At 38.6% G+C, this 11,485-nt stretch overlaps 1 protein-coding gene across 5 annotated transcripts in view; it reads left to right on the top strand.

Moving 5' to 3' along the window:
* The window catches only part of ptk2ba (protein tyrosine kinase 2 beta, a), a 49,224-nt gene that overhangs the window by 9,848 nt on the left and 27,891 nt on the right, over positions 1 to 11,485 (top strand). For 3 of the 5 annotated variants that reach the window (XM_079633540.1, XM_079633539.1, XM_079633536.1), the window contains exons 1-10: positions 3,331 to 3,464; positions 4,182 to 4,242; positions 6,207 to 6,421; positions 6,528 to 6,706; positions 7,614 to 7,701; positions 7,881 to 7,960; positions 10,098 to 10,160; positions 10,242 to 10,296; positions 10,422 to 10,562; positions 11,022 to 11,096. In XM_079633540.1, coding sequence (XP_079489666.1) covers positions 6,236 to 6,421; positions 6,528 to 6,706; positions 7,614 to 7,701; positions 7,881 to 7,960; positions 10,098 to 10,160; positions 10,242 to 10,296; positions 10,422 to 10,562; positions 11,022 to 11,096 — 867 coding nt within the window. In that variant the 5' untranslated portion in view covers positions 3,331 to 3,464; positions 4,182 to 4,242; positions 6,207 to 6,235. Of the gene's footprint in view, positions 1 to 3,323; positions 3,465 to 4,181; positions 4,243 to 6,206; positions 6,422 to 6,527; positions 6,707 to 7,613; positions 7,702 to 7,880; positions 7,961 to 10,097; positions 10,161 to 10,241; positions 10,297 to 10,421; positions 10,563 to 11,021; positions 11,097 to 11,485 lie in introns of those variants that run through there. The other 2 variants (XM_079633538.1, XM_079633537.1) reach the window with 2 other exon arrangements.

Here is an 11,485-nt window from a genome sequence, read left to right as displayed (position 1 = left end):
CAGAAGACTAGACCAATATGCAGCGTGGATTAGATTCAAGCGATGTCAATGCCACAGCAGATCCATTTGCCGATCTGGTGCAAGAGCTAAGTCTATATCTTGGAGCCAAGTCGACCAGCGACATTCTCAGGCGAGGCGGAAGAGTGCAGCGGGTTTCTGTTACATTGCTCACTCTACTTTGAGATGCAATCTCAATGTTTCGCTAATGATCAAGCGAAAATCTTCCTATTGTCCGGGTGAGCGTTACAGTGGGCAAAATTCATTTGGAAATTGAATGGTCCTGTTAACAACAACTTTCATCAACCATTTCAAAGAAGTTTTCGGCCAAATGTCCTGTTCACTCTCAGTACATGATCAGCTGTATCGATCATGTCAAGAGAGTTACACCGTGGCAGATTATACCCTTCAGTTTCGTACCCTCTCTGCCACCAGTGGTTGGAACGAGAACGCCGCCATCACTGCCTATCCTCACGGTCTCAATTCATCCATTCGTCAGCAGATGGCAATCTACAATGACATCTTTGGTATCGAAAACTTCATTCAGCACTCCATCCGGCTTTCCCAACGCCTCACTGCTTGCACGCTCGATCAGCCCACTCTGCATCCTCCATCCACCTCACCATCTGTAAACCCTCCGGTACCTGAACCTATCAACTCAACTTTTTTTAAGTTTATAAGGCACTTTCAAAACCATTAGAATGGACCAAAGTGCTGTTCATAAGTAGCAAATAACTCTAAAATACATGGAAACATAAAATAACATCAAAACGTAACGCCAAGAAAATCAAACAACCAATCACTCTCAGTTCTCAGACCTAATCAAACGGCAAAAGCTTGATAAAATAAGTCCTTTTTAAATATATCCATGCTTGACGAGGATTTTAAAGATAATGGGAACACATTCCAAAGTGCAGGAGCCGCAACAGAAAAGGCTTTTTGTTGATTCTTAACAAATACCAGAAAACGGGATCCTCCATTGACTTCTATTCCAGGACGGACAATGGGTAGACTTAACCTTTGGGTAATGTAGCCTAGAGTTCTCAACGGGTCGGGTCGGCCCGACAAACCCGACGGGACCCGCGGGGTCGGGCCGGGTTCGGGTCGAAAATATAAGCAAATGACTCGGGTCGGGTCGGACCTCGAGCTTAATCTTTTCCGCTCAGTGAAAAAAAAAAAACACATTTATTAATCATCGCTGCTGTTCACCGTAAGAAGTCTGGCTGCTGCGTGTGCGTGTAACGTGGCGTGCATCATGGAGAGGGGTGCGGGCAGACCTGACGCCTGCGTGCGCGCTGCGTCTCCTTTAGCCGGGAGAAGAAGATGGAGTTGGTGAAAAGTAAACTTGCCGCAGGTGAATTCACCATCGCTACTACAGGAGTGGGAAATCAGAGGTCTGGAAAGTGTTTGGACTGGTGCTGGATTCTGATGGAAATTCTACAGGTTATGTACAGCCCGCCCACTGGCTGGGAACATGTTTGAGTTCTTTTTATTTATTATTGTGTGAAGATTTTTATTTAGACTAAGGCATATTTATATAGCCTATTTATATATTTAAAGTTTATTGTTTCAGTTGTTTGTATTGTTAAAAGGCGTGGACATTAAAGGTTGATTTGAATTCCCGTCTGCTGGTCAATACGTGTATGAGAAAAAAAAATACACGGCCGTCGGGCCGCGGGCCGGGTTCGGGCAGATAATTCATGTTGATGTGTCGGGTTAGTTCGGGTCCGGGCTTTAAAAGCCACGGGCCGGGTCGGGTCGGGTTGTAATTTTCAGGCCCGTTGAGAACTCTAGTAGCCACAGGCAGCAAATCGATGCCACAGTCCAATGGCCAAGGTGCGATATCCACCTACGCAATGGAGGAATATATCGAGGAGGCTCTGAAGCAGGAGTTCATCCATCAACTTCTCCTGCCACTTCAAGTTTCTTCTTTGTTGGTAAAAAGGCTGGAGGCCCTGCATTGATTATCATACTCTCAACTCACACGCCATCAATACTACAACAAATACCGATACCCTCTTCCTCTGGTCCAAGCAGCCCTGGAGCATCTATGTGGAGCTCGCATCTTCATTAAATTAAGAGGGTGACGAGTGAAAGAAAATTTTTGTAACACCATCAGGTCACTACAAGTACCTCGTCATGCAATATTGGCGGTCCAACTCACCCTCCGTATTTTCTAGGGTTTATGACCTAGGTGTTCCGGGAGTTCCTCCACCATTTCGGTATCGTCCACATCTACAATCTGATCTTCTCCTGGAACCTGGCCGAACATCGTGACCACGTGACGCAGGTCCTCCAGAAGCTCCTTGACTACCACTTCTACCTGAAGATTGAAAAATGCGAGTTCCACCGAAACACCATTCACTTCATCAGATATGTCATCACTGCCCTGCCGCAAGCGGAGTCCCCGCTACATCGGTCCATTCACCGTCCAGAGGCAGATCAGCAAAGTACCATTTGAACCTTCCACCTCATTACCGCATCTCATCATCATTCCACGTTTCCCTCCTCAAGCCCTTCACTAATCCTCTTGACCCTTCTTCCCCAGGGTCTGGTGCTGAGAGCGTTCCTCCAGTGAATGCTGAGGTCAACACCATCCTGGACTCCTGACGACGGGGCGGCCACCTAGAATACCTCCTTGATTGGGAAAGTTATGGCCCAGAATAACAATCATGGGTGCCTGCAACAAACAAAACTGTTTATCATTCAGCCAAGTTCTAAGATCATTCTATTCTCATAAGACTTACCTGCTTACTTCGCTTGATTCCTGAACGTTTGTGAATAAACATCCTGTTGTTGAAGTGTTGCTGACACCCACATCATTTTTTTATTGTGGTTTATTTTATTTCCCTTTCTCATCAAAAGCATAATACTAATTTATCCCACGTTATTATGATGATTATTTCCCTTTTTCAGCAGAAGCATAGTAATAATAATAATAATTATTATTATTATTATAAATAGCAAAATTTTAAGCAATGTATTTTGTGAGAACTGCATTAACTATGTAAATCGAGGAAATTAACATAATGTTTATTATATTGTTTTCCTCACATATCACTAAAATTTTCACAACTAACAATTACTAAAAACACACTCAAAAACTGATTTTGCACGGGCACGGCACTAGTACCTAATAATGTCAGCATGTTTCTGTCGATGTTACTGTAAATATCATTATGTATGTATGAAAACCTACATTATAAACATACAGTATGTCTGAGAAGTCCTCACAAATAGAGATTTTAATGCAGTTTATATTCTCTTTCTCTCTCTCTCTCTCTCTGTGTGTGTGATGAACTGGCGTGTAGTTTGAGGAAGTAAGTGGCACGCGTGGGGTGTGTCCAAAACACTCACGTCAGGAGTTCAGCTCACTCTCTCTTAGTTTGGATTCATATGAATTAAACAATACCGGACGAGAGATAGAGAGCGAGAGAAATCTGGACTGAACCTCAGCTCATTCTCAGGTCTGATACGCATTTTCATTTTGATATTTGAATGAGAGATTATGACAGTTTCAAACCTTGAAGTCACAGTGTAACATTTAAGAAGGAAGTTCAATAGATACTGATGTGTTACAAACTTCTTTTGATGTTTCCATGTTCAGAATGAGATTCTATTTTAATGTCGGTGTTTAGCACCGAGTCAGAAATATGACACTATCTGAGCAGGTGAAGTGCATCTACAGTATATGGATGTTGTGGAATGGTTGTTGTCATTATGATTCACAAATATTCAGCTGATGTCTTAAACAATGGTCAAAATATCTTGCCATTTGATTCAAACTAAATGTTTTAGTAGTTTGACAGTTAATTAAAACTTCCTACATCTCTCTGTACCTCGGTTTCATGTGAAGCACTTATTTCCTTTACAAAGGCAATTGTGTGAATGTTTAACACCTTTGCAATTTCTAAACGCATACTGTAACTTTTCTCTCAATACCACATGACAGGAAACCAGAGTTGTGGTAGATGATTTTGATGAGTTTAAGAGAATTATAATAGAGGTAGTGTTTTTCAGGATGGGCACTCATCTTCTAGTAGAAGACTCTTAGCAAAGCGTAACCACGCTACATTTCACTTCCTATTTTCTTTCTATGATATTCTGAAAGTGTCCGTTGCTTCTGCTTGTAAAATAATCTTGTCATTATTTTAACTTGTCATGTTGTCTGTCCTGTGACTCAGACATCATATGGTAACACAGGAGTAAACTCGTTCACACGTCAAAGACATGGACCACGTCCAGGTAGGAAATGTTGCTTTAGTCTCAACATGTTGAAATATAATGTGTTTAGTCAAGCACATCACATCCTTTTACTACTCTTGTCTGTAATAAGAGATGTATGTATGAAATGTGACAGAATATTGTTTAGAATAGATCACTAAACACTTGATGGTTCAAATAAAACTACATTTAAGCTGTTTTTAAGACGGTTAAGCTTACAGTCAGATAGTTCTAAGATTAATTTTTTTCCTCATAATTTCAATGCTCAGCAGACTCTAATAATAATTCATGCCACATTATTATTATTTATTTAATTATTATTATTATTTATATAACTATTATTATTATTATTTTTATTATTATCATCCATTTTCGAAACAGCTGGTCCTAGGGTTGTTTAGGTTGAAGTATTATTATGATCAATATTATTATTGTTGTAGTTTTTATTAATTTTACTTTTATATATTTTATTTGTTAATGTTCCAAGTCAAATATATTTTAAGATGTTTTTGAGATGATTGAGCTTACTGTCATATACTTCTACGATTTATGTAATTCTAATAACTATAATTCTTTAAAGGGCACCTATTATGCAAAATTCACTTTTACATGGTGTTTGAACATAAATGTGTGTTGGCAGTGTGTGTACACAACCACCCTATAATGATAAAAATCCAACCAGTGTTTTTTTTTTAAATCCCCATAAATCATAAGCACTGTCTCAGAACGAGCTGTTCTCAGAATCAATGCAATGTGACGTAGAATTGCACAAGCCCCGCCCACGACTGTTGATTGACACTGGGGTTTGAGCATAGACCCGCCCTGAGTGAGCTGGACACAGTCCACCATTGTTTGTAGAATGTCTCCGAAAGCAATTGAGGTGTTTTGTTTTTTAGATGTTAGAATAAACATAGCAGTCTTCATTTACTCTCGAGGATTGATCAGTACAACTGCTCTCGTGATCCAGCTTACAGTCTCCGGAGCGACTGGACTAACGTTACTGATCTCGCAGAAATGAAAGTGAGAGCGAGCACTTTATGACAGATCGAGCTCATTGAGTCGTTTTACAGGTATACAGTTTACCAGTTTATAAACCACTGAAAAGGTGTGTATATATTTGTTTAGGCTACTGTTCGTTGTAACGAGTGTTTTGTGTACTTCGCTGTGTAACGTTATGTTCCATGATAATGAAAGGGATATGAGTTTATGGATAAGACTTAATGCCCACTTCTTATACTGTGTTTATTCTTACAGTGATTTTCTGTAGTAAAACTAACGCTTCATCTTTTGTGTGATGTACAATAAACTTAATTGAACTCATCAGTATATTTTGGTCATCATTCAGACGGGGTCTACTACAGCAGGCTTGTATTAATAGTGGAGCAGATGGCATAAGTTATAAACGTAATTAAAATAATCATACCTGTTCTCTATTCAGCATATATTCTCTAGCTCTGTGGGCATTATTGTCCGACTCAAACACCGTTACTGTGAGTTTCTGTTTTGATATTATCATCTTTCTGTGAGATGAGATTGTCCTGGCTCTGAGGCGAGCTGGTTAGGCTCCGCCCCCTGTGCGTGGAACCGCATCTCATGAGCTTTTAAAGGAGACACTCTAAAACGGTGTGTTTTTCTCAGCCCCCAAAAAACATGCTGTTAAAATTATCTGTGGGGTGTTTTGAGCTAAAACTTCACATACACACTCGGGGACATCAGAGACTTATTTTACATCTTGTGAAAAGGGGCATAATAGGTGCCCTTTAACTCTAATTTTTAATTGTCAGCTGACTCTAACAATAATAATAATAATGTATTACATATTATAATTATTAATTATCGATTTTCAAAATTGCCTTTTCTATGTAGGATTGAAGTATTGTTATTATTAATAATAATAATTTGATTTAATAACTTTTCTTTGTTTTCAGATTCCCGTTTTTGAATATTTCTAGGTGTAAATGTAAATGTAGTATTTCTCTCCACAGAGCCGATAGTCAGTTGAGCCTGTGTAGAGATGTCGGGTGACACCAGTACATTGTCGTGGAAACCGCCTCCTCCCGGTCACCCGCATGTGTCCGCCGAGACGGGGAGTAGATCCAGGGGGGTGGTGAAAATCCTCAAAGTGTGCTTCATAAGCAACAGCGCCAACCTGGGCAAGAACTTCAAACTGGTCAAATGTGAAAGTTCCTGGAATATCAGGGTGAGGAGGAGATGAACGTGCATTTTTACACATTAATGATGAATGCTATATGATGAATGATGATTCATCATATGAATGATGAAAATGAATGATTTTTATTCTGCAGAGAATTATTAAGTCCATCCTGGACAGCGGACGACTTGGTCCCAACATCATGTTCCTAGAATGCTACGGTCTGTTGCTCAAACACCTCAAATCAGACGAGGTTCACTGGCTGCACCCGAACCTCACCGTAGCAGAAGTGGAGCTGAAATATGAACAGCAGCACGTCGAGGCCGAGTGGAGGTGTGTGTGTGTGTGTGTGTGTGTGTGTGTGTCCCATACAGCAAAAAGTACGGGTAATTATAAGGGTAATTACATTGTACTTACTCAAATAAGTACTGATTAATATTAATTAACTACATTTGCTTACTATACAGTTACGTTAAGGGTTAGTGACATGTAATTATGCATAATTTACTATTATTACTATAGTAAGTACATGTAGTAACTACTTCACCCTACAATAAAGTGTTAGTGTTTTTTCTAATATTCAATTTCAAAATAATTATAAATAGATATATTTTCATTAACTTTTAGTTATTAGATGTTTTGCCCATTTTAATATACTGTACAGTAAACATTGTATACACTACCATTCAAAAGCTCCATTTATTTGATAAAAAAATAAAAGAGTATTATTGTGAAATATTATTACAATTTAATATAACTGTTTTCTATTTGAATAGATTTTAATGTTTCATTTATTTCTGTGATGCAAAGCTGTGTCACATGATCTTTCAGAAATCATTCTAATATGCTGTTTTGATGCTCAAGAAACATTTCTTCTTATTATCAATGTTAAAACAGTGCTGCTTAATATTTTTGTGGAAACCTTGATGCAATTTTTTCAGGATTCTTTGTCGACAGCATTTATTTGAAATAGAAATCCTTTTTAACATTTCTAAGTGTCTTTACTGTTACTTTTTGGTCAGTTTAATAACACATTTGCTGAATAAAAATATTAATTTATTCAACAACAACAACTTGCTTTTCAATGGTAATCCATATATTTGAGCTAAACCCTCAGTATAGTCTTAAAGTTCTGGAAATCAGTTCTTCATACATTCATATATATATATATATATATATATATATATATATATATATATATATATTACTAACTTTGTTTTTGTTCTTCTATCATGATCAGATATGATTTGAGGATCCGTTACATTCCTCCTGATTTCCTGGAGAAGTTAAAAGACGACAAAACCACAATGCTCTACTTCTACCAGCAGGTCAGTACCTGTCACTTGGGGAGTGTTTCTTCAAAATTACCACCCCATATCCTAAAAGAACACACCATTTGCACTGAAGCATTATGTATGTCTAATGCAGCACTGAAGTGCTGCCAGATTGCGTGATGGCGGTTTGCACATCTATAGTATAAAGGTGTTTGTTTTATGTTGTTCCGCAGGTTCGCAGTGACTACATGCAGCACTGTGCTAGGAAAGTTAGTGATGGGATGGCACTGCAGTTGGGCTGTCTGGAGATCAGGTAAGTTGAACATTATTTCAAGCTGCTTTTTTATATTTTTTTAACTTTAGCGTGTAATGCTCTGCAAATTTCCAAAGCACAAAGTCACTCCAAAGGGAGTTATTCTCTATATCAGTGCACACTGTTTCTGAACTCCATGAAACGCCTCCATTGTAGTCTTGAGTTTGAACTATAAAGCCTGGAACACACCAAGCTGACGCCGATGAACTAGCGCTGATGAAAGCCGACTGTGTTGTCGCCTCGCGTCGGGGGAAAAAGCTGCACTTGAACACACCGAGAGAACTACAGCCGACTGTCAGCTAGAATGCGCGTTCTGCGCCTGAAAACTTAGTCGGCCGACGCACAAAAACTGCCCGACGGCCGACCGTCGGCTTGGTGTGTTCCAGGCTTAAAAGGTGGCTGCTGTTTCGGTTGCGTGTTCAGTGACTGACATGTGTCTGTCTAAGTCTGCATAGCATGAAACGCGTTGATGACATGTGATGTCTGCGTGAGCAGTTGCAAAATATACATACAGGAAGATATGAAAATTCTGTACATACAGGAAGGACATCGTATTGGGCAACCATTTTATGGTCCTTCCACATTTTTACACCATCCACAGATTATATATTCAGACCACTTAACTTAGTGATTGCTATCAGTATCAGGATGTGAAAAGACTTTCAACCAGCATAACAAAAAGGTTTCTAGAACAAATCACCTACCCTGCCTTTAATTTAATCTCAAACGGATTCATTAAAATAAGTTATCACTCCACCACCTGCGTGACATCATTAACCAACGTGGTTGAACGACAAATTTGTGACAGTACGGTTTCGGGAAACCGCTAGTAAATTGATTTCTTCATCGATGCATCGTACTATGGTAGTTGAGCAGCGAGTTTCGTCGTCGTACCGGAAACGCACTCCTGAACAAAAATGTGAAATGTGAAAAATAACGTTTTTTTTAACATTCAAGCATGACAACCTATTCTCAATGACCCCAAAAACAAAATCAAAACTTGTGAAAGGGCCTTTAAACAATCTTGCTAGGAATCAACTAAAAAATGAATAATAATCAGAAATAATCCTAAGCTTTATTTGTATAAAGCTTAAAGTGCTTTACACTAAACGTCTTTAGAATAAGTACCAAGCACTTCACATGAAAAAAAGTAAAGAAAATACCATAATTAATATAACTTCAGAATTAACTTAACCCGCTTTATAATGATGGTAATTATGGTAATTAAAACCAATTACCGTATATACCTGAATATAAGACGACCCCCCATTTTCCAGACTTTTTTGGGACAAAAAGAGATTTTTGTGGAAAAAAATCTGGTTTTCAATCGAAAATAATTTTATTTGAAAATTACACTGATAATTCATTATCTCTCTTCCAGCACGCGCGCGTACCTTTCTCTCTCTCTCTCTCTCGCGCGCGCTCTGCGTCTCGCGCGCACCTCTCTCGCACACCTCTCTCGCACACCTCTCTCTCGCTCCTCTCTCTCTCTCTCTCTCTCTCTCTCTCTCTCTCTCTCGTGCGCTCTGCGTCTCGCGCGCACCTCTCTCGCGCACCTCTCTCTCGCTCCTCTCTCTCGCTCGCTCGCTCTGCGTCTCGCTGAGAGGAGCAGCGTTTTAATTCAGTTAAACACAGATATTATGTTGCTTCTCTAATTTTACATGCAAGTATAGCCGAAATCACAACACAGATATTATCTTATGTGTATTTGATTTCATCAGACAACGGCTCGATTATCAGGATTTTTGTGCAGATGAACATCTTGGAAGGAAAAGCTGGTTTTGGGTCGCGTTTCAATGGGTCGCGTTTCAGTCACTATTTCATATTAATTCCGTTGTTCTTTCTCCCTTTCCCCCCGTGATTTTGTCTATATCGCGAATATAAGCCCCCCCATTTTTCAGCCTATTTTTAGGACAAAAACCTTGTCTTATATTCGGGTATATACGGTAACAAGGCATTCCTGTAGCTCAAGCAGTTAGCAACGCCAATGGGTTTGAATCACAGGGAATGCAAGAACTGATAGAAATGTATATATTTTTGGATAAAAGCTAAAATGTAATAATAAAAAACAACATAGAATGCTGCAGAAAAGTCATTTTCGAATGACATCCCTTCAATTTTTCTTCAATTCTAACAGGAGGTTTTATAAAGACATGAATGCCAGCGGCCTGGAGAAAAAATCTAACTTTGAACTGCTGGAGTAAGTAGTTTGTCTTGTGCTGTAAGATACTTTTACACAAGGATATGCACAGTGCATTGATGACGTTTCTGCTCCTGTCAGGAAAGACGTCGGCCTGCAATTGTTCTTCCCTCAAGAATTAATCAGCAATATGAAGGTAAAAACATTTTATTGACCTCTTTGAGAATAAGGCAGCAAAGCGATTCAAAACACACTAACAGCGTTTGTGATTTTTGATTAATAATGCAAAAATGTCGTTCATATATGTCTGGTGGGAAACAGCCGAAGCACCTGAGAAAACTGATCCAGCAAACGTTTCAGCAGTTTGCGTTGCTGAAGGAGGAGCAGTGCATCATGAAGTTCTTTGAGACATTATCTGTCTTTTCCAGTTTTGAAGAAGAGGTTTTTCCTTGTGAGCTGGTGGTAAGTTATTATTTTTTTTAAAGTACCTCCATGTTAATAATGGTTGTTGTGTGAGATTTACTCTGAACTTATCCATCCACCCAAAACTAGTTCATGTCATGTTGTTTCAGTCCGAAATGTGTGAAGATCATTGCATTAGATAACAATCTCGAAGCAAATGTTATTTGCAATTACATGCTGCAAAAATGTCACTTTTGCAATGGTTATGAAATCAGATTAATACTTTTAACTTTATTTTCAGCAAAAAATTGTTTATCGTTTTAAATATGATAAACGTCTTTTGCTAAATGTTTTACTTGAAAAATGTGCTTGTGTTATCTTTCTGTAACATAGATAACATGTCGCTTTGACATTTTGTTATCTTTTGCACCCATGATTCAAGTATGTTTTAATTAACCAGTGTAGATCAAGCAGTAATTGTGATGCCGTAAATGCTGCTAATGTCTGATTCTTCTGTAGCAAGGATGGAGCGTCTCTGTAGATCTGGTCATCGGCCCCAAAGGTATTCGGCAACGCACAGACAAAAGCTCTGTGGTAAGAAAAACATCCCCTAACACATTAATCCCACCACTCAGCCTTTACTCGGAAAAGCTGCACTCGCACATCAAAGCGATAATAACCACTTCTATTTATCAATTGACCACAATGGAAAAAATGCTGCCTCATAATCATTGGTGTCAAATAGAGTACCCTAAAATAGCCTCAAGATGTCTATATATTATTATTATCTGTTTTTGATCATGCGTTTTAGTATCAATGAGATATTATTATAGTAATATTAATATATTTAATTATTTTTCATTTTTTTCCTTTTATTGTAATTTTAGTTGAAGTTTTAGAAACTTTGTTGTATTTTTTATTAGTGTTTGTTTCAGTTTAAGTGCGTTATTTTAGTAACACACTTAAACTTGAGCTTAAATGAA

This window comes from Phoxinus phoxinus, assembly GCF_949152265.1.
Source record: "Phoxinus phoxinus genome assembly, chromosome: 13".
Lineage (NCBI taxonomy): Eukaryota > Metazoa > Chordata > Actinopteri > Cypriniformes > Leuciscidae > Phoxinus > Phoxinus phoxinus.
This window is presented reverse-complemented; position numbering and strand designations above follow the sequence as displayed.